The following is a 24,573-nucleotide window of genomic DNA, read 5'->3' as shown; positions in this document are numbered from 1 at the left end:
CAGGTGAAAGTACGACTTCTTAGGCGCTCATTGAAGAGCTCAGCGTAAACAAAGGATATATCAGTATGGAGGAGGGCAGCTGGCCTATCGAACCTCTATAAGACTTTATTTGTTTGGGAGCATACAATCATCAGGGAAGGATCTTTTTTCCCATACTTGCTCTTTTTGACAGCAAACTTTCTCATGTGACCAATAGGCATGAAAAAGAAAGGCTTTCAAATATGATAGGTTTCAGCCATATTTCATTTTTGCAGCCCCTTTTCTCTCTGGAGTCAAAAAGAAACGCTTAAGGTGATAAACAATTTATCAGAGATGTTGGCTTGAGAGAAAAAGCCCAAGTGGAAAAAATGAAAAACACGGCGTGTTAGGAACACGGCTTGACAGCCAATCTTGAGTTCATGTCAGTGCACTCCAGTATAGCTCCATCAAAAGTCAGCAGCACAATGTGTAGTAACTATAAGAAGCTATGTAAAACATCAGTCAATGCCACATTACAATTTTTATACTCAAACCATGACTTGAAAATGGCAGATGTATAATGGAGACACATCTATAGCTTTTCTCTCACCACTTATCAAAGAAAAAGACAGCTTTCATATCGACACATGTGGTACGACCAAGACATTTAAAAGCTTTTTTAAAGAAAATATGAATAGAGGAATTGAAAAGGCTGTGTAATCTATTCCACTACAGAAGCAGAAGAAAATTACATATTATAATTCAACAATCGACAGCTGTTCTACAGTATGTCATGTTGTATATAACAATCCAATATATACATTTATATGCATATATTGGATTAATTTACTTCATGAATGAGTATATTTTTTATACTTTACAAATAATAGATTTATAAATTAAACCAACTGAAGCCTAACTATAGAGGTCACATAGGCTTCGCATGGATCGATTGTGCGGCAGTTAGAATGGCTGGATATGTTACCTCACATTGCCCTACTTTGTGGCTACAAGTAAACTGGGCATGTGCAAGACCTCTGAGTTTAATCTCCAAATCCACAACCAAGCCCACTGATACTCTGTGTCCCAAGAACACTGTTATAACACTTAAGTCACTCTGCAGGGCCTTTACAATCTCAACTTCTGGTTTTATGATTTACAACTGATGCAGTCTCTCTGCTTAAGTAGGAAAACAGAGACTGCAGCAATGAGGAGATAAGTGTGTGCTCAAAAATACTGTAAGACTCATACTGAAATACACTAGCAACTTTTCAGCCATGCTGATGACAGGCCCTATAATAATGGTACATTTTTGTGTTAAAATCAAACAAAATTGCCGTCCTCTAAGCGCACTTTATTCGCCAGCTGGGTTTGTGCATCGTGGACCAAAAGCATGGTGGTAAACAACCTCAAAAAGCCTCTCTCCATTGATTAGGCCTGAAGCTGAACTACTTTCTCACTCTGGTGTCGGATGGTATTTTTGGTACATGGGGAGATGAGTGACACAGACAAATCAATATGGGGACACCCAATAATCCTGCAAACAAATTTCAATGCAATAGATTAAAGTCTGTATTACAATTAAGTTAGGAAGTTCTGTTGTATTCTCTAATGCATTGTACACTTATTTTATTTTGGTTCAGTTCACTGCCTTATTTATTCTGCTTAGAATGAGATTCCTCAGAAAATATCCCCTCTTGAAATGCAGATTTCACACTGTGGTTGTATGATCCACCAACATAATTTGCAACTACAACATTCACCTACAGAAATATCCAGGGGTCGAAACAGACTGAAGAAAATGTTATTTACACTACTGTAATGACATATCAAAATCTGCTCCTTCTATGATTGTTTTGTATAAGTTATTTTATATTGTGTAACCAAGGGTTTATGTGACTACTTCAAATAAATCCCCTTTTCTGTATTTCATACAGATGATATGAAGACACCAAAACACCATCGATCATGCTCTGGCACGACAATGCATTTCAATTACAACGGAATAATATGATCACACTGAATCTAACATAAACAAAATCCAATGCTTACTGTCTCACTTAACTATATAATTTCATTATTCAAATGAGCCTGAAAAGTAATCATTATTTTTCTCATGGGGCCATTAGCATAATTATTCAAGGAATGCCTGATATGAAAATTATTTACTTTCCATATGGTAACAGTAAACCATGTCAAGAATATCAATACCGTTTGTGGTGGATGCTAAAATATTAGCTATATAAGGCACCTACATTCTTTTCCTCTACACTCTTCCCGATAAGTCTCCCAAAATCACATCTAGAACGATCTCAACAGTTAATTGGAGCAGCTGAGAGCACTTGTTGCTATATTGTATTTCAGGGGCCTTTTTACTTCTGAGCCTTCTATGATGGGAAAAATGACAAAATGGCGCCACACATAGCGTGCAGCACTGGTGCACAGGTGCAAAAACAGACAACACGACTGCAAGTGAGAGGAATTTTTAGTTGTATTCGTTTTAGGTCGTCACACACGTACACACACTGTTCACACTCAAAGGGAAACTCAGCACCCTCCTCTTCACAGGTAGCACACTTCAGACACCTCCTCAAAATATGAGATGTTATTTTACCAGCTTTGATGTCCTTTCACTCTGTGATAGTGCACCCAAACCTATGCAAGGGCTGGGAATAGAGATGCCTATCAATGAAACACCCAAAAGGAGGAGTTTTACATGTTCTGCACTAATTAAACACCAGGAAGCAACGGATCAAGGCATAGCCAATACAATATTATGTGGGAAGCTCATTCCTGTGACCATGGTAACATGGTGCAGCAGAGACATTACTGGTCAGATCCTTATCGTGGCCTTGCTGACACTCTTCCTAATCAGGCATTCTGGTCACCCACCACTAGAAAAGCATTTCAAATCCTCTTCATCAGCCATGTGGCCAGCATTGAACAATGATCAGTGCCATCGTACAATAGCAAAGCATTGAGTTGGGGCCTTACTCTGTCTTTTCACAGACTGAAATTAAATTGTAAGCTTTGAAAACACTGCATATTTTACAACCAACAAGTTGAAATTAGATCAAATGTTTGCCCACGCACGTGATCACTCAACCTTTGGACATGTGCTTATTGTGCATGTTGTTATCACATGCTAGTAGTTGATTTTGATTGGTGCACAGGACCTCTATTTCCATGGGTTATAGCACTTTATTACACCAATGAGGAACCTCTATTTAAAGCTTCCCAGGCTGGCATTTACTACCATGAGTAACAATTTCGATTACATTAGGCCCATACAGAATCTGCAGCTGACGAACTGTGAGAAACTCCCGTATGTAAAGGGGACCCATTATGCACCGTCTCTCTGGTGCTGTAATGTTTTAATTCATTTTTTTTTCACAGATGAGCCAAATCAATTGGAAAGTGACCATCTGGTAGGATATGAGTGTCACTGAAGCAGAGGTAATGAACAAAATGTCTTCCTATTTCACAGAAACAAGGAGTCATTAGGATCTTCATCAGCCATATAGGGGCCTTCTACCATGTAGTCCCATGAACCTAGACAAACCCACAGGGACATACAGTACATGCTATGGACATAAAGAACATGAGGAATATAGACAGCCTAACTGCAGTTTCTGAAACAGCCGTATGTTTAATGAGGGCAACAAACTTGAGTCTCTTTCAATTAAATAGAATTATTCCACTATTGCCTAGCACTGGTTGTGCTGCATAAATGACAGAAGGACTATTTTGCTTTTCATCAGGACTATCTTGCTTCCAGTAAATGGTTTTCATATTAAAATGACCCTTTGTAACATGAGTTGCACATACTTCAAGAGTTAGTCCAGGGGCAAAGCAGAGACTGATCAAAAGGCCTATTCAGCCACTCATGCTGCCATCATTGTGGCCAGAGCACAAAAGAGGTCTCCAGATTATTTTGATGTGAAACCAGATAATTTTTCTGTCGAGAGCCAATGAGGAGTGTGACGGGGACGCTCCCAATGCTTGTCGTCTGTCGTTAACACTGCTCTTTGATTTTCCTCGCTGTTCTGATGAGAGCTAAACAGCTGCTTGTAAATGAGCTAGCATCTCTGCTTGGCTTGCCATTATTCTGCACTCCTGAGCCGACAAGGTCGCTTGCTGGGGGGATTTGGGGTGAAAGAAAAGTATGGCCTATAGCATTAGCTTGTAGCCACAGGAAACACAGCTTGAGTCCTCCAGGTTCTGCCACCCTTCCCCTTACCCCTCCTCTCTATGGTACAAGCAAAGGAAGTCTGTGCAGGAAAAGAAACCTTTAAGTCAAGACTCTTCCCACAGTGCTGATTCTATAATCCAGAGATATCCTTTACAACAGCATGTATTCTTAAGAAGTCAGGTCCACACAGGGGAGGAGAAGAAAGAAAATATTGCATATATCCTGCAAACAGCAGGGTATGAGGTAGACTGCTGACTTTGTGTGGCCATTGTAAAAAAGAAATACACTACTGGCTTGACAGATATTAACATTCTTTTGAATTTCTTAACATTAACTTTAACTCAAGACTGTGTTTCTATTTTTTCCACAGTGTGTGCTGAAAGCTGATGTCATTTTTTGGGCATGGCTAACAACGAACGACAGTCACTTATGTAGAGGTTTTTTCTCCTCTGTAATTCAGCCCATAACATCTGTAGATTATTAAACTCTTTGACAACTGATGTTGAAACTGAAAGACTTATGCAGCACAGAAAACACTGCCACAACATCTTAGCTCATATGTATATCAGAGATGATCAGTGACAACCCAAAGTTATTCTGTAGGGGAAAAACCATTGATTTTTCTGTTCTTATTTCATCCATCCATCAGTGCGATGCACAGTGCCAGACAGAGAAAGAAAGGCATTTGCACAAAGCCATACTGGTCTTGCCTTAAAAATATTTTCTTAGTAAAACAGATCTAAGGCTATTAAAAAAAAAAAGAAATACAAAAAAGAAGATCCTATATCACATTATGTAGTGTCAAAATATGCGGAATACTGGTTAATGTTAGGTCTTTGAAATCTACTTGCACAGAGAGAGGGAGACAGGAACAGAGAAAGATATTGGGAGAAGAAGACGAAGAGGCAAAGAGCAGCAGGGGAACGAGCATTCCAACCTCATTTGTATTCTCCACCATCCAATTCACTCCAGTTCATTTACATCTCCGCTACTTCCATAGCAACAGCAGGGGGGCTATCAGGAGCATCTTTGATATAGGTACATGACTCTGAAAAAGATCTTGTCATTTCTCTCTGAATAGATGCAATGAAAAAAGACTCCCAGACTTCCACCCTCCTTGGAGTGTTAAGGTGGGCTTCTTTAAGCAGAAATTTACCCTGTCAGAGACTTTTTCACATTCACTCTATTCCTCATCCTCAACTAGCACTTGTACACACATAAGCCTGCACAGGAAATGCCATTATTGCACAGCAAAGAAATGTGATCCCATAGCTTAGTACTTGATGATTTTACTGTGTTCAGACAAAACATGGACACTAGCTAAGTCTGGTAACCAAGAAAGGTTCTTTTTTTTTTTTTTCTAATCCGGAGGAATTTGAACAGATACAAGGCATCAAGTGTTGCTGCCAGACAAAATGAAAATGCACCGTACCAGCAGGAAAACACAGCCTCATCAAATTCCATGTACACTTGTATGTAAATCAACCTTAAGGCCTAATTAAGCTCTATGGGGCTCATCAAGGTCATAAATCCCCTTTTTTCATAATGCATTATTGACTTCACATCATCTGCACATGTCGGCTGACTGCACTCGCACAAGCACACAATGTCATCTCACTGTCTAATATCGGATAGCCCTGGGGCCAGGCGGTGTGTGTGTATGTGAGAGAGAGAGAGAGAGAGAGAGAGAAAGACGGGGAGCGAGGAGGGGGGTGCTTTTTAGGTCACAAAAAAGCAAGGACATCTTCTGGTAATGAAATGGCTGCGATGACCATCAAACAGTAAATTTTGCGACCATGGTCCTTAACAAATGGTCACTAGTATATTTGAGCCTTAAATTACAATACATTTTCAGATTATCAAGGATAGGTCAAGGCTTTTTTATAATTTTATTATAAAAGTGTTGACGTGCAATTTAAAAAAAAAAGTTAACATCCTTCAAACCCACCCTAAATTTAAGAAATGATACAGAAGGAATCATTTTCGTATCATATTATGTGAGCTGTGACCTTACATTTAAACGTGTTTTGTTTGATTAGTAGTGGACTGATTCTGAGTCATTCCCAAAGAGAATTGATATAGGGCAGTCCCTGCTGAGGGTCACAGTGCCTTTTAGCGACAGCAAGCTCTTATTATACCTCATTACTCAGCCTTATCAGTGACAATATTTCTGACACTATCAAATGATCCAGAGTGATAAGGATGAGTCATATTTTTTTGTAAAAAGCCTTTCATTTCATTTCATTTGCAATGTATTTGTCAGCGCTTCCTCTGGTCTATATCAGTTCCACAGTTTCTATTACAAATGATGGAAAAAAGATACATTGGGTAGCCCAGACTTCCTTCTCTGCTTCAATGAAGCGTCTGATGCTCCTCGATTCAATAAGGAAGCATTTCCCAATGGGTCACCAGTGGCAGTACACACAAATGAGAAGGGTCCATCTGCTTGGTTTGCATTCCCAAAGTGCACTTCCTCAAGCAGACCACAGCAGTGGTTCCTCTTCCCGAGACTCTCATGTGTATGCATTTGTGCCACATTATTCAGCTAGTGCTTCAACTGACCCCCACCTGGCATTTAAATTCCCTGACCAACCGGGTAGTCATGCCCTGATGACACGACTGCTGCTCCAGCTGAATTCTTTATGCAGCTCTTATTCAGACTAGACTGAAGACATGCCGCCTTGTAGGTGAGGCAGATTGTTATGTGACACAATGCTGTTTTACATATACACTGGCCTCCTAGGCTTTTGTCTCCTGACTGGACTCACTCAAGGTTAGGCACATATTCAGACACAGTACACAGACTTTCTGATTAATGCAACACAAGGGAAACAATAATATTTATTAAATTTTTTAATGAAGAAATTTTTTTAATCAAGGGACTATTATCTATACATTTCCTGCGGTTCAAGGATTCCCTCTCATAATACTTGAAGAGAAAGCTTGGCAGGTTCAAATTTAATTTTACTTTTTCAATTCATCAAGAATTTACTGGCTGGTATTCATTAGAATCCAGAGACTGAATATTATCTTGATGACCTTCCATCTTCTATGTATTTTTCCCCTTTAGTGAACTGATTGTTGTAATGTTCAAAAGGAGGTTTCCCCCCAACATTTTTTATTAGAAACTTTCAGACTTGGATTAACCTCATTTGAGTCAACAGACTAAGCCTGCTTCCTAACATTCTCACTCCTCCATCTGTTTCCAGCCCTCACACGTCACAGCAGGGGCACTTTGAAGTTCTCATTTAAGGATTTATCAGATGTCTCTCATGCTTATCGGCCTTAATTATTGCTTGTTGGCTATCTAAAAATAATTTGGGGACTTGTCGGGGGGTGTGATGGAAATTAGAGTACAAGAGCAACTATTAAGCAAGAGGCAATGGTCCAGCTGAGCTGAGTCAGTATTATAATAGACACCCTTATATACTAAAAGGGGCTGATTCAAAATGACCTCTTTCATTTGATTTCTTCAGCCCATCATTTACTTGACACGCTCTGGTTTAAGGCCCAAGCCCTTGACATACGGATGCACTCAAGGGTCATTATGACTCAAAAGGTCAAAAGCTGAGTCATATGTGGTCAAGTCGTAGTGATCTGCCAGAGCACAAATGGCCCTGACTTGACATGTGTTGTGTTTGACATCAAGTAAACATTTCAGCACTTCATGACTTCTTCGCTCTAAATAATGGCCGACAGAAATGGGGCAAAAAGCTAGAACAACTTTATTATTGACTCACAGTATATTTTAGCAGACTGCGTTTTGGTCAAGTAGGTTTTGCTTCCAAAAAGGCTATAAGAAGTTTGAACAAAAGGGAAAAATACTAAATGTACCAGTGAAACTCTGTAAGTTAACAAGCTTCATAAATGGGCACTCAGAGTTCCTTCAAAAGGCACTGGTTCTAAATCCTTTATATTTATGGGCGTAGTTTCACCACCCCCGGTTTACAGGAGCCTCTTCGGGATTTATAGCTGCTCTAAATCAGGACTGAAAGCAAGAGGACAAAGAAGATTCCACTAAGGGCAAGCAGGGATATCTTGCATCTGACTCTTGAGAATGAACTGTAAAATCTGTGAAATCATAAGCCTTTGGATATATTATGTTCTCTTAACAGAATATGTCATTACATGTTCTGCAATCAGTTTTCATTGCATGACATTCTAACCATAACCACACTTTCCCGTGCTTCAGTCAACAGCATCCTCACAATGAACACGTGATTACATTGCCTACCCCCTGAACACCTGCAGATTGTTGTTGTTTACATTTGGTATTTCAGCTTATATGGGATGGAAAACTCACAGGCATAAGTTGATGGTTTCATAAATGGCAGTTCTTGTAAGACCACTCGAATGCATTCACCTTAGTTGCTCTTGTTGCTCAAATCAGAAAGCGCAGAGGGACTCGATTGCTCACATTAATAAATAGATGTAATACACTGTACGAAGGAAAACTGCATAGCATGCACAGTAACCGTTCATTCATAACAATTTATATCAGTCTCTGATTCACAGAAAAAGCTCAGGCCTATATGGATAACAAGTGAATATTGCAATGCTGCACTCCATGTGACCTGAACGCTGCGGTCTAATCACCTTAAAATTCCCCAGTATTACAGTAGCAAACAGGAAACCAAGCTACATTTGCCCTTTGACCAGCTGAGCTAGTTCATTTGTCTGGCGCGGGGTCTACATGCTGGTTCCTGCTTGAAATACCATCTACGCTGGATAATCAAAAACATTCTCCTCATCTGCCCCTTCCAGACAGCACTTCATCAGCAGTATGTGCGTGAGGTCTGTCTGCAGTCCTTGATGTCCACTACACAGGCTCTAGCAACATAAAAATATTAAAGAACTAAAGAGCTTGTGCTATTTCTGTTATCATACGGGTAGCTTTAGGTATTTTCTCAACACTGGTGCCTTTTGAGCTACATATACCACAACCTTTGAAATCAAATCCTGCAGCCAACCCCAGTCAAACAAGTAACAAATACAGAACACAAGAGCAAACAAAAAGACAACTTTAAAACTGGCATATCTCTGACAAATTGAAGCCTGCTTATACAAAGATGCCCACATACTGCTAGTCACATCTGCCACGGTCAGATCAGAGACAACCAACCAAAGCACAGAACAATAAATGTTCCATGAATAAAAGGTATTTGGTTATAGACCACTGCACTGGAGATTGATAAGTCATATTTGTTTTTGTCTGTATTTGTGATTCAGAGAGGAGACTCGATGGGTTATCGGAACATGTTTTCTAGATTGTTTGGGATATACTTGTTAGGGGCCCACATGTTTCTACCTGGGCAAGAACAGAGCGAGACAAAGCATGACGGTAAAATCCAAGGCAGATAGGGACATGTGGGCATATGACTAATCTAGGGTGCCTGAGATCCCACCCAGCGAGGGCCTCATGGGACCCGTGTGAATGCCCATTATCCACAAAGATCAGCACCGAGAATGATGGGAGAAGGTAGGTTTCACACTAAGTCTGATGCTCTGTCACGCTGAACCACTCTCATAGACAAGTCTGAAACCCAATTAAGGACCATGTTAGAGGGTTGAGCACCATGTCAAGAAACACAGTCCTGTTGTTTTGTGTGAGAAGTCCTCAAGACTCATGACTTAATTAAACAAATATTCCTATGAATGCAAGAGAAAAAAACCTTGTTTATAAAGGAAAAAAAACACAGTTCAGGAACCTTGAAATAAGTGAGAATTAAGGGATAAATAGCATCATAAAATACTATTTACAGTGCCACTGCTATAACTAACACATGGAGCAGAGTAATTGGAGTTGAAACAAGGCATCGTGTCTCCTGTCTGAACTGCCGTATTGGTGTCACGGCCGAGATCTCAGCATGAGTTATGAACGGCGACAGCACACAACAAACTAATGATGCTTCCCAAGGTTATCTGTGCATAAATAACCATTAGGAAGAACGCTGATGCTGCAGCGCAAACCCACAGACACCTAACATAGGCCACCAGAATGGCGTTACAAACCCTTGGCAAGGGCAGTGAGGTAATAATTATGAGTTTCATACGTTTTGGGTTAGTGGAACATCTTTTAACTGCCTCAGTAGCCAGGTGAAGAGAGGGGTCTGTGTTTCGGTGGAAGGGGGAAGGGTGGCAAGATGTCAAGAAGAGCTCCGCAATGCTCTTGCATGACAAACACCAACCTGGAGCCAGCAGTGACAAAGCCCTAATCCAGAAAATCCCTCCATCCTTTGCTGAAAATCCTAATGAGGATTTGAAGTGCTCGGCAGGGAGGAGACCCAGGGGCTGTGGTTACACCTTGCCACTACTTGCTCTCCCAGTCATTGTCTCCTTATCTCCTTATTGGCCAAGCCTGGCTGGCGATGAAAGAGACATGACAGCATGGTGGGCCTTCGTACACAGGCCCCACGCCTGCCTGGCTCCACGGGAAGCCTGATTCCACAGTCTGCTGCAAACAACCGAGATGACATCAAGCAGGAGGCGGAAAGACAAAACCAACAGAAGTTGTTTACTAAAGACACACGAGACAAAGGAAGAATTCACCCCTTTAGCCTTAACTGTTTTATAACTGTTTGCAATATGAAATGAATTGCAAACTGTAAAAGCTTAATAGGCATGTCATAAAATAATTAACTAACAAATAATTTGTTTCCATTAACAAATTAGCTATGGGCCAGCCTTTTCAAAGTACCTTAAATACCAAATTAAGTGGTCTGGGAGAAGGAGTGTGGTGACGCAGTGGGATACTATTCTTTTTCATGGACACAACTCTGGCACAAATTAGTGCTTCAAAAGAAAACTGCCTGTTGTTCCACAAATGTTTAGTTGACAGACAGTATTTTGATTTTTTCTTTTTAACATAACACACACAAGCAAAGCCGCTGAGAAAGAGGCCCCTAGTGGAGAGGAAAAAAAGCAGATCATCGGTAAACCTTTAGTATCTCTGCCTCAGAAGAAAAGGCTTATGATATCTGGATGTATACTTTACCTGACTGGGTTGGATACTAATGCCTTCCATGACAATTATCAGCCTGCTCTAAAATAGTTAGGCGTGGCATGAAATCAGGGGCCAGAAGCAAAAGTGAAAGGGAAAAAAAAATTAAGGAATGCCATCTCATAAAGTTATATAAATATGTTTTCATGGTTTCGTGGTTACAAGAAAAGGCTAACCAGAGCAAATAGGTGGTGGCACAGCAATTGGGAGGTGCTGGATTCTGTTCTTGCAGGTTCTGGCTCACATTAAGCCCTAGGCTTTTACTTCCAGTAATTACATTTCAGAACACCTTGATTGTCTATTTCACTCCTTTCACTTTGAGATGAAGGCTTTAAGTCTCTTCTCTTTTCCTTTCACATGGCACAAAAAGAGGACTTTTAAAGGTGCCCTTCCCTGTTGCCCTTGAGAAATCTCAAGTGCTTCAAACATTTCAAGCTTTGAGGAGAAACAATAGTGTGGTTTTCAGGGTGTATGCAAGGAACAGAAATTCCCTGTGTCAGACTTGTCCACACAAGTTTTTCCACTGAAATCCAGCTTTTATATCATGGTAAACTCTTTGTGTGCCCTTAACCTCACCGACACAACCACCGGCCCTCATAGTAATGTAATGACAACACGCAATCTAGAGAAAACAATTATTGTTGAATCACTGTTACAATCCCCATGACCTACGACACATTGCTTTGTTTTTATTATACTTCTACTGAGCAAAGTCTTGCATGTAAATATAAAGCCAGCAATGCTACATGATAAAAAACTGATTCCTGGCTCCAGCATGTTGTAAACTTTGCCCTCCCTACCTCTTGACACAGAGTCCTTGCTCTGTTCCCTAATTCTGTCTCACCGTAATTCTAACAATCTTCAGGAAAGCCTTTGAAGGGAGCATGTCGCTGAGCTAGGTGTGAATTGTTATTCTGTCCCTGATACAGACAAATCCTTTCAACCCCAACTGAGACGTGAGCCAATTGAACCATGTTTCAAGGGAAAATCATCACAGTTTTTACATTTTGCAAAAAAACTAAACAAAAGAACAACATTATTACTTCATGAATTACACCATCACCTCTTTTCTGGTATGTTGCTATGGTGACATCCACAGAGGACACCAGTAGGACAAAAGGAAATAAACCTGCAGCTTCAAAAATGATCGCTCTGAATGCCAGAGGGGAATCTTGTCTTGATGCAAAACAATATCAAAGCAGGTCAGAGTTAAGCATCCTGATTAAAGCGATAGACATCAATGTCTTTTACTTACTGACCTATCGCATCTACCTTAAAATACTCATCGTGTTAAAAATCGCTCAATAAATAAATGTTGGGGTATTGAATACAATGAGCCCTTTACAAAGCTGGTAAATACAGAAACAAGCCAGACACTTTTGACTTTGGAATTTTGTATTGGTGCCATCATACAATATGTAATCAAAACTATGGTTTGGATTTTAGTCTAAGTAATTAGATTTAAAGGGACGCTCCAGCAATTCTGCTTCCATAAATTTGAGAAGCTTGCGAGAAAAGTTAAAATCAATGCAGCAAAGGCCAAGATATCCTTCTTCTAGTCCCTACTATGGGTCAATCTAAAAAAAAAAAAAACCTTCCTATCCCTACCCTCATGCAACTCAATAACATCTCTTGTTACCCTGGCAGTCTGGTAAATACCCATGTCTTTCAAACTCCACTCCTCCAGTTTGTAATACAGACTAATAATTCAGACTTTGGATATCTCCCTCCAGAGCCACAGAAGACATAATACAACTGCTGCAACAGGCAGAGAATTACTGTAATGAGTAGACTGAACTTGATGAGTAAAATTGGTTTAATGAAATTGAGGCCAAATTGTAGAGTTTGCATGTGACGACCCTTTAAAACTAGGAAAATGTTTGGATTCTATGTTATAACCAAAATCTATGTTGATATTTAGTCTCCTATCATCATGTCCATATTGATATTGATATTGATTACAGTATCTGTGTCACAATATGGCCCTCCTGGGCTTTTGTAGGATTAGAGACATACTGTAAGAGCACTGACTCAAATTTCTGTTCCAAGATCATCAAACACAGTGTATAAAACTACCTGTATTATAACCGCTGAATTATTATTCTTATTTTAGGTTGTAGCATGACTGTAAAAAATATGGTACTTTAAGAGTAACTGATCATAAAAGGGACAGAGAAAAAAATCACTGTGGCGATCATTAGATTCACAAGCTCTAGGCCCCAGGGTTCCTTTTGATATATATAAATACATATATATAGAAATTAATTTCAGAAACTAATGTCACTGACTGGGCTGCTGGGGTTGTGGATGCATACAAGCAATTTTTCAAGGTTAAGATGTGAACAAAATAAGGTAAATGGGAGATGAAAGACTAGGAATGCCAGTGAGTCAGCAGAGCAAATACAGATCTCAGACATGTATACTTGTGGACATGAGTCCAACTGATGGAGCAAAATGTGGAGGATGAGATATGCATTGTATAGAAGGAGGTCACAGGAGGAACACCATCCCCCACAGCTACAGTTTCAATCTTGGCTGTGTGTATCTCTTCCTTCAAATGCAAAAAAAAAGGAGGGAAAAAACAGACTTCAAACTATTTACAGCATTTGACTAACCCATTTAATTCAATTATAAAAATGCATTAAAAAGATATTAGGGGTAGACGCAGTTTAATGAAGCATGTTTTCTTGGGGATATTGTTTGTAATGAAGTGTTTCTCGGCTGATCTCTGAAGCTGAGACGGGAAATGGGTAGGAGGTGAGGGCAGAGAAGAGAAGAAAAGGTGGATGACAAATGTTGTCAATAAATGGGTTTATTCTTTTGTTATGTTTACTTGTTTCCCCTGATTTGGAATACGAATTTCCTCATGTACTACAGTCACTGCTTTTTCCTTCAGTTTGTCTGGGGAGTGTCACCTCCGAATCACATTGAGTACCCTGTCAGCTAGGAGTCTTGTTATATGTATGTACACGCTATTGCAGATGCATCCTGACCAAATATTAGGAGTTATTAGTGTAGATTCCTCACTGACTTCACCCCTTTCAAACACTGCCAGTTATATTGAGCGCCTGGTGAAACAACAGGTGCCGCAACTGAGGATGTAAACTCTCTGGAGTGAAAAATTCTCTTTCCTGCTCCCTAAATAGGTTTACTTATATATATTTAGGCCTTGAAATGACAAACTCTTATCTTTGCATGAGGTTTTTAAAACAATATGTCACAGCGCCAACATATGTGGAACATATATGATTATGTACAGACATGTTAAAGTGATTTCTGTGACCCTCTGAGTTTCCTTAATCCACTGAAGCCTATAGAGACCACACACTCCTCAAATTTCACACTTCTTATATGAAAGATCAAATCCAAGCCAGATGATTCGTGCGAAACACATATGGTGACATACAGTATATCGTTGCAGTGTGCTTTACTAAAGTGTAAATCAAGCACCTTGAGAAATCATTACCTTTCAAACTTGAATCAATAATCCTATATTATTGAGGTTTTTTTAAAACCAATGAAGCAAGTATAGTGAACAGTTGGCTAGAGCTTCAACAGTTGGCACTAACAAACCAAATCTGTAATGGCTCTTCTGATATATTGCACTGAAAAAATGCCAACTTTGGTTTATTCTAAATCCAATCATCAAACATCCAAAGTATTGCACCTCGATTCTTGTGATTAAACGCTAACATGTTAGGGATACAGTTTATGAGATATGGTTTGGACGCATAAATCTTGCAATTACGATACAGCTGAGGGTGATTTAATCAAAGCTAAATGCACTATGATTAAAACACATTCAGGCTTTATATTTTTCGAGGTGTGAAATCTGTGTGTGCCTGCCATGAGACAGAACATTTTACCGAGGAATTTACAAATGGATCCTGCTCTGATGCCACTGGGAACAACTGACGCTTTCAAGCAGAAAATCTCAGACAAATCACAATTTACCAACTAATGAAACCACTCAAGATTATCCCCCATCCGCCTGTGCCCACTGTCCTCTGAGCTGCATTACTTACACAAGCACTGCCTGCGCTCAGAGGAGCCGCTTCGGTTTAAGTCACAATTTCACTGCTCATGCTATACTCCTAAATAAGACAATAGCAAAACATATTTTCTGGCACTGTCTTTCATTGAGTGTGAAACAATACTTATTCAAAATATGCTATACAAATACTAGCATGAGTACAAATTAGTATGTTTTTAGAGAAAGCGAAGACAACTGTTTGATATGTACTTACCCTCTGTTGAGTGTACTTGGGCTAGTGTGATGAGAAACCAGCAGAAGGTTTGTAGTTTCCACAGGGAGCATGCCATGGCGCCTGGTGTTGATGGTTTGTGGCAGGTTTGTGATGTGACTAAAAGGTTCTGATTAGAAAAGTCCAAGCCAACTGGTCTCAGAGATGCTCATCATTGATGCTTTCACCTGTGGAGCAGACCAACAGAGATGTTCAGTTCAGAGATAAAATTCATTCCACATGCGAGCTCTGTCTCTGTGTGATTTTACAGAGGAATCCATCCTGTCATACTCTTCACACAAGGCACTTGATGCTGCATTAACATTCCACTGCAGAAATGTGACAAACCTTAAGCTGTGAAATGCTACAAACTCACACAAGCCACTAAAATAAGCCCAGAAGGTCAATAATCCTGAGAAGGGAAATCCTTTAATGGTAGCTGAATGCCTACCATTTCACAGGCAGGGAGGGGGGTGGGACCAACCATGCTGTCATCTCACAGATAAGGCCCACCCTGTCCATCTCCTCGTGACCTATAGCAAGTGATGCTAATCTTATCAGTGCTGTGTCAAATTAGATTTTCTTTACCTTTTTGGATTGTTTAAATCTCTAAATTATGTAAGACTTTTACTTTCCCATAACGCAAAGTGACATATCAGAGGGGATTTTAAAGTGAGGCTGATTGCATTTTATCATTATTATTTCCAAACTTCACCCTGCAGACTGAAGTTTCGAATGAGCCCTGTAGAGTAAAAATTGACTCCCAAAAGTCTGAAACCACACAGCGGAAATGTTAAATTAACTGACAGTAGCATTAAATGCTAAATTTATCCATGGTAATAGCTTGGTGAACAGTAGCCAAAAAGCTTTTTTATCCAGCTACAGTCACATTGGTTTGCATTAGCTCGGTTGGTGTCTGAGTAACCAATGGAAAAAACTCTTATTTCATAATGCAGGTGGATATATACTGTCTTGTTTAGTCAAATACGGTGTTCTGTTCTGCTATTTTTAGAAAGTCTACATGGCCAATTTCACCTCCAGCATCACATATGTTACACAATGTATATAACAATGTAGGCAGCTCAGTCACATTTACTCAAGCATATTCTAAATTAGCTACATTAGTGTGTTATTTAAGCAGAGTTTCTTACTACTGGCACTTCACTTCTACTTAAAGCAGCGGTGCAAATGCAACACTGCTTCTACTAGACTGATATTTTGTGACTTTTTCCATCCCCACGCTCTCGCCAAACAAACAAATAGAGAAACAGTACCAAGCAAATGGTCACTTCACTCTGTTGTGACTGACCACAAACCACCTTATCTCCGCACCCCCCCCTCCCTCCCTCTTCCTTACATGTCTCCAAACCAGAATTCCTCCCTCCCCACCTCATCCATACCTGTCCCTCTAGTACGAGTCTGTTTGAATGTTTGTTTTTGCTCTGTTTCGCTACAAAAGCAAATGGCCTCCTCCCTGTCATGGATACAGTGCTGGAGCTGTGTAGGGTGAAACCTAATGCCTACCTGCGCGCCCAGGCATGCGTTTCACACTACTAACGGCTCCCTTTTGTCTGTGTGTTTACACTGCTGGGCTAGACTCAGTCCTCTCACTCCCATGAACCATTAGCACATTCACCATGGGATATGGCATCACTCTGGCAACAAGGCACATAGGACCCCATTAGAAACTGTTTTTTTGTCTTCTTTTTTAGCACATTCAAAAACAACATTCCATTTTTTTCTATGTCTACAGCCTGCAACTGTTTGTTAAGATTCAAGGGACTGAATGTTATTCATCATATAGCAGCTAACAAGAGAACTCAACTGAAAAGACGGTGAGGAATTCTGTTTGTCATCTACAGTCAGAGCTGCACAAATCAGCTCCGGCTGGCTCCTCCACACTGGAGAATATCCACGGCCTGAAGAGTCTTTGATCTGTTTTGTCTGAGATCTCAGACAGTGTAATAATTCATCACTGAGAAAACATGCAGAGTGCACACATTAGCCAACAAAGTTATAATTAAGCCTGCCATAATCAGCTCATCTAGTATGACATTACGCCTCACCTGAGACCTCTAATTTTCGAGCCATTTAAAAGAGGTTAACAGGAGCAGAGTAACACACAGCCACAGCGTATTTACTTTCAATGGAATAATATGCAGTCATGAGACTCGACAAATGAAAGTTGATCACTGAGACCAAACATATTGGATTCCAACAAAACCCTAACCCTTGTGTTTTAGCTGACCAGTGCATGTGGCACGAATTAAATTTATTAGGCAAGTGGCAAATAATCATCCTACAACGAAGGTCCACACAGTATAACGAGGCCTTAAGCAGATTGTCTCCACAATGAAGCGGCATAGTGAGCATATAGGCTTAAGGATCTTCATCCGTGCGCACAAAGTCTTACTGTTTTGTTCACTGAGTGAGACAGACAAGACTTAGAGCACGCACGCATTAAAATGTGTTGAGATCTGAGAGATGATAATCCCATTCAATCATTACATTGTCATGCACAAAATAATTTACTGTAAAAAACTCAGATTAAAGTAACAGTTGGACTAAGGTGTTTGCATGGTTCTCCCCAGTAATAGCACAGTATGTTTACATGAGTGAAAAAAAAAAAACGTCTTTGATTATAATTGTTTTTAACATCTGATTTTACAGAGCAGATTCACTGAGGCTCTATCACTTGAGGTGTTAGTTGTAGCATTAAATTCATTTCACTGTCACTCAAAAAAGAAAAAGGAGTTTTATTTTCCCACCATCCCTAGCCTTGTCACTCTTTTATCAAATATAGTCCCACTTTGCATCTGGTTCACTCTGTGACCTCTGTGGTGCGTGCACAGAATCCAAACACTGGCACTATGTGATATACGTGCCAAGTGCAATTTTAAAGACTGATGCAGTCCGTACTCGGCTTACGACCTTGACGCCGTTAAGATAACCTGGTTAAGGTCTTTACATGATAGTTGCAATAATTGATGTATTGCCTTACTCTGGTTGCAATCGGATTGTTAGAGTGCACGTAAACACACTTATTTTCTCATCACAGCTGCGGTTAATGCAGGGGATTAAGTGCTGTACCCAAAACTCGTTTAAATCTATCAGGAGAATTCTTAAAAGTCTTCTATCACATCACATTTCCTCCTCAACCCCAAAAGTATTAGCTCAAGGTTTTATTCCTCAGTTTTGCAAATTAAATACGATGTACCTGAGTGCACCATTAATTACATCTGGAACAGGTTAAAAGCCTGCATTTCAGTATATTTGTGTCTCTTTGGTGGCTGCGGGTGCTTGTGTTTACATATGTAAACAAACTATTATTATAAGTCTCTGCCTGAGATAACAGTGTTAAATCAATATGATTATTCTTGCTTGCCTGTCATCATTGCTTAGTGTAAAAAAAGCAGCATGCTCAACAGACCTCCTGTGTCAGAATGTGAACACAAAGACAAAATGCCTTTAAACAGTTTTGCCTCCAAGGCAGTCGAGACCCCCTGCCACGAAAATAAAATGCAGGATGTAGATCCCTAGTACATGGGATGGGTGTTCTGTAAATCGATGATAACAGTCCTATACTTTAGAATATTTTGTATCATGCTGTGAGTGTTTAACATGCTGAGACACCAAAGGCGCAGACTGGAGGGGGAGACTGCCTGACTGCCGTTCTCCTCATTAAACGTGCGGAGGTCTCCCCTCTCAGCTGGGGGTTTCTTTTCTCTCTCCGCCTTGAAACAGAAACCCACCAGTGATCATACCTTGACTGTTTTTCTGATAACCCTCGACTCAGGTGTGATCTCAGAACAGGTTTAAGCATCTGCAACCATGTGTTGCTGTGCTAGGTTTTTGGAGTTTATGTAAGGGGAGGGTGGGGGGGGGGTGGTGGACAGATGATGACAAGCATCATCATCAACACGGCTGCCTCTAATGCACGAGACAAATGATCAAGGCAATTTTCTGTGATTGTTAAGCACAGATTGCTAAAATGTCAACAGGCATCACACTGTTTTGGCTAAATATGAAGTCATTTCAGACAGATGTTACTCTGAGAAGTGGAGAGCCACAGGGGCGTGGGCCCAGAGGCTTTAAACATATGTATACTTGATGTATTCGCAATACAACAGAATGCTTTATAATCAACAACTGAGTGACAAAATTGAAGTGAATAGCAGGAGCTCAGTTGGCCTTCTTAAGAAAAAAAAAAGGCTTAGTAACTGGGAGGAAGGGGGTTATTAGAAGGGAGGGGTGGGGTGGGGGGGGGGTGATTGAAAAGGACAGTTTGAAATTTGAATGTAGCGGGGGTCTGAAAACAAGAGGCAGATGTGAAAGAATGCCAGGCTCCTTAGACAAAGGACCCGGTTGTCCCTCTCTGGCTGTTAGAGGGCCACAGGAGAATAGAAGAAGAGTTGGGGATTCTATAAACGAGGTCTGGGAGAATGGAGGGGGGGCCCAGAATAAAGAACCTGGGTGGGGGAGGGGGGCTCCAGTTACAATAAAAGATTGACAGCTTGCAAGTCTTGCTTGACCCTTGAATTAGCCCCTGAGCTTTCAACAGACCTCAAGAAAGAGTTGGGATGTTAATTGTCATGGAACATCACAGGGATGCAAAGGAAGGGAAATATGGGGCCGGAGATTCACTGAAATGTAAATCCGAACCAACAGACCACCACATGTTGAATGGGGAGGAACACATTTGGTTTCTATTGGGTTTTCCCAACAGCATCCTCATACATGAATTCATACATACTATAAGACTCCTCTTATCTCTGTTTCTCTTACCCACTTTGAGGGAAAAACTGAAATACCTGGGGACACAGAGCTCAGTCACAGAACACTCAGCATCAGCTGTGGAGGAAATATATTCCCAAAAGAGATTGTGTTCCTGCTTTGACACTGGTGAAGATGTACAATTTGCAAGCGTAAATCAGAAAATTCGCACTCCAGAGGGAAGAGATTGGGCTGGTGATGGGATGAGTCTGGAGCCCCACTGAGTCAGATATGGGGCAGGGAGGAATCAGAGGCTGACCCCTTCCACTGAGGGAATGATTGAGAGCAGCACAGGGCAAGAGGAGCTGAATGACACCCAACCAAACACTGTGTGACTGCTCGCGCCCCCAAACGCAGGCCCTGACCCTGACAGGAGCTCAGCCAGTGAAATACCAGGTCAAACACGCATGCTGCGCAACAGGACAGCTTGGCTACTTTAAGGGGGGACTGAGGGTGGGGTGATGTAGGAGATAAAGGAGTAGGAGAAGAGGGACTGAACGAGCAAGAAGGGGGAAACAAAAGCAGGTCGGGGGGGGGGGTTCTGTTAAAGCTGGCATAAAACAAACCTATTATGGCCAGAGATGTCCGATTAGGATGGCTATTTTTTCACATCCCTTATAGTCAGTATTGCAGTTATCATTTTCAGGTATTACCTAACCCATTTCATCATCTGAGAGTACATAAAAACAATTGTTTTTGAATCTGTCATAATGTCTGGATTAAATGAATCATTACCTAGCTCTTATGCAAGCTACAGTAGTGTGCAAGAGAGAGCCAGAGCGTGTGACATAAGCATGGGGCTTGTCATGCTCATTGCTCTTAGTGTTTGCACCATTGATCATTTTTATGAGCCACTCAATTAATCGATTAGAGTACTCCCCACTGGTCAGGACATATGGCTACTAAATAAAGCAATCATGAGCCAAACCCTGGAATGCTCTATCTCATCAATACATTTATGGGGACAAAAATGGAAGCATGGTCAAAAACAAATTCATGAGATGGGAAAGAAATCTATTTCAGGTGTAGTTTTAAATGTAAGAACCCATGTTTATCAGTAAATAATCCCTAATTTAAAAATGTCAATATATAATAAGTTTTTTTATGACTCATTCATGTGATTTTTCAACTGTATCCCTAGGCGGTAAGCGCTACTTTGCCCTTTGCCTGAATATATATTAAATCCATAGCCTCATAATCATGTTAGCAATGCAACAAAAATCCTATTAGTGCTGAATGATACCTATACCTGTCTGTCCACATGGATTATAGCCAGATGATTTGCCACGGTAACAAGGTTTTAATACAGGTTCCATACATTTTTAGTTGTAATTTTGATGTTTTACTGGGAAGTGAAGTGGATTATCTCAAATGAAATTTCAAAATGTCATTTCCACTTGCTGATAGCACAAAACTATTCCTTTCAGGTCTATTGAGATAAGAATGATTCAGCCAGGACCGTTAAACGGTGTCTTCGCCAAATGTTCCTCCGCTTAGGAATTAATAGGCTGACATTAATACAGCAAGATAAATAGGAAGGTCAGGAATGGGAGACCTGCCATTATATGGGCATCTCATGGTGATAGTACCTGCCAATCAAGTCCAATAAGTCCTTGACACGGCATGATTCACCTTGGAATACACAGAGCGCATGCAATATGAAGTGTATACTCCCCTGTCCAGAAACCCAATCCAATTAGTATGTGCACATAAATACTTTTACTCGGAGAGCACATTAGGACGCCATAAAAAGAAACATTTGTTGGGTGATCCAGTCTGCCATGGCCAAATTAGTCAAAACAAATCAGGGATTATACAAACTGAGTTCGGCATTTGGCCAAGACACTCTCCCAAACTCATCTTCTCAATTTCAGCATGAGTATAATCATGGTTGCGTTCATGCAAAAATAAAACAACGCAATGTGGCTACGCAAGGTTAAGCAGTGGGGACAAAAACATGAACAACTGCACATTCACAGCAAGAGACTAGTGAGTGTCAGTTGAAAAGTGTCTGAGTCAGTCATGATGCTTGCATGCTTGAAACTGAACTACAGAGAACAAATACACAGTAGAGGTCAGAGATTTGCCTGCCGGGGTCACCTTCACTGAAAAACTGTAATTGAGTTTGGCAGCTTGTGTTACTTTTTTTTTTGCCACTCCTCTAAAACATGTTTGTCTGCAGAAAAGGGACCAAGCTGTTTTGGGGTCCACAGGGTCTGGTTTTTAGTCTATGATAATAATGTGCTGTTTACTCGGATGTGCACCAGTAAGCAGCTTTTGTGACCCTCCTCCCCCTCCCTCTTCAAAATGAGCAGCTGAATGGTTAAAAACCCCACTCCGTCCTTCTATTAAGGACCTCACCATCAATAATGCACTGTGATCGTGAGGCGTTATTAAACAGGATGATTAATTTTTAAGGTAGTGGGCAGCAACACAAAACACGAGGAAGGTAATAGAGAAGATGACTTGTCAGATACACATTTAAAATGGAAGTGGAGCAGGTAGGAAAAGAAGTCATTTATCCACGTCTTGACTCATTTAAGCAATGAGAAACAAAAGAGGAATTGTGCAATTATCTTTGGGACCAAAGACGAGGGGGGGATGTTTTAACTCCTCCTTGAATGAAAGATGTTTCATTGAGTAAATCCTTGGCTTACAGTGAATGTACAATTCTGATATTGAGTCATAGCCCATTTTGCACAATCCACATCTCAATTGTCTAAAAGCTCAAAAATCCTTCTCTGCTTTGTTTGCTTTCCTTGTTGAGCTACATCTCCTCCCTTTGTGACTCGTATATTTAAAAATGGCTTAAAGACAGCTTTTAACCTGGATTCTACCCATCATTGCACTTGAGCATTCGTCATATATTTTTCTCTCAGTACACATTTGCTCAAGAAACCATCAAGGAAGATGTTCTTTCTTTGAATGTTTCTAAAAATACTCAAAAAAAATCCTAAAAATGCAAAGGCATTCAGAAAGCAGTGATTGGGTTGCTAGTTTGGTGGCTATTTTGATTTTTGAAGAGTGCTAATTCTTTCAGATTAGAGGCATTGTGCATAATGTGGCCGACCTTGGCTCACTGTCTAATTGAGGCTTTTAACCTTTCTGTGGCTCAGAGGAAGGACAAACACAGCCAAAATAAGGGACAACACATAATCTCGGTCCTCACTAAAATAGAAAACAGCACAAGGACCTTACCCTTACAGCAGAAGCAATACTATACAAATTATTTCAGCAGTGGAGTGGATCTACTGTAGCCTAGTTTATCCTAGCACATTTCTATCCCAGTGCTGCCGTATCTATTTTCAATCTAAAAGATGGCATGAATGCCTTTGTCAGACAGAGGAAGCAGCGTATGTCAACCTAAAACAAGGTATAGCACTGTGGCTCGTCAGGAAGCTCAGACAAAAGAAGTGGGTGTAGTCTTTCCTGAATGCAATCACTTGTCAGCTCTAAATCTTCACTCAGTCCTGCCCTGACAGGTAATGGTGCTTGTTAAACCTGATGAAGGTATATTGGCATTTTTTTTTTTTTTTCAAGAAACAGAAAATGTCTAAAAGGCATTTAGCTGCTGCTGAAAAATGAACATTACATGCTCTGCTGCACAATAACATGAAACATATTCTACAACAAAAAAATGGTTTTAGAAAAGGCGAGCATCTAATACCACATTCATACAGCAACGTGACAAATAATAGTCATTTAAGTTGCTTTGAATTTTCAGGCTGCATCATTAGATTTCCTTGTGCAGTTTCAGTGTCACTACTCCTTGCCCTCTCCCCCAATGAGTGAAAGAGAGAGGACAGTTTTGGGGCTGAGCCTTCTCCACAGTGTTCATTAGCATAACATCAGCACTGCGTGGGGGATTGTGATGCAAACAAGCTCAGATTGGCTCATTCCACCCCCCTCTTTTAATAACTAAGGTGCTGTAGGATCTCACTGTACAATGGCCCAGCCTCTTTGGGACTGAGAGAAAGAGAGAGAGAGAGAGAGTAGATTTCTTCACAGTTTCAACTTCAGTTTGGATGTGAGAGGTGTCGTCACGCAAACACTTAGCTTATTCAATAGATGAGCTGCTGCACTTTGCCTTTGCTCTAATCGAAACACATGGCATACCACAGGAGACAAAAACAGTAAAATTTAAAGTTTGTTATAGACAAAAATATCTCTGTTCGGGAATATGCTCTGCTTCCAACTGACCACGATTCAGGCTTGACTTGATTAAAAAAAAATATGTAAATGGTTCTGTGGCTTATGTTATCGTCCCCTGCCACCCACAGTAAGACAGCAGATACAGCAATCACTGCTTCTGCACCTTGTGTATGTTTAATATGTGTTTGCTCTTTTGTGATAACAAAAGGTGGGGGGAAACAAACAGGGTTTTTCTTTTCTTGTTCATTTCTTTT

General features: G+C 40.5%; 1 protein-coding gene across 31 annotated transcripts in view; it reads right to left on the bottom strand.

Annotated features, from left to right (window-relative positions):
* adgrl2a (adhesion G protein-coupled receptor L2a) overlaps window positions 1-24,573 on the bottom strand; it is a 92,883-nt gene that overhangs the window by 56,117 nt on the left and 12,193 nt on the right. For all 31 annotated transcript variants that reach the window (XM_051377700.1, XM_051377672.1, XM_051377675.1 and 28 more), the window contains exon 2: window positions 15,398-15,582. In XM_051377700.1, coding sequence (XP_051233660.1) covers window positions 15,398-15,473 — 76 coding nt within the window. In that variant the 5' untranslated portion in view covers window positions 15,474-15,582. The remainder of the gene's footprint in view (window positions 1-15,397; window positions 15,583-24,573) is intronic.

Source organism: Dicentrarchus labrax, unplaced genomic scaffold (assembly GCF_905237075.1).
Source record: "Dicentrarchus labrax unplaced genomic scaffold, dlabrax2021, whole genome shotgun sequence".
Taxonomy (NCBI): Eukaryota; Metazoa; Chordata; class Actinopteri; family Moronidae; genus Dicentrarchus; species Dicentrarchus labrax.
Note: the sequence above shows the minus strand (reverse complement) of the source record. Positions and strands in the feature narration are given on the sequence as shown.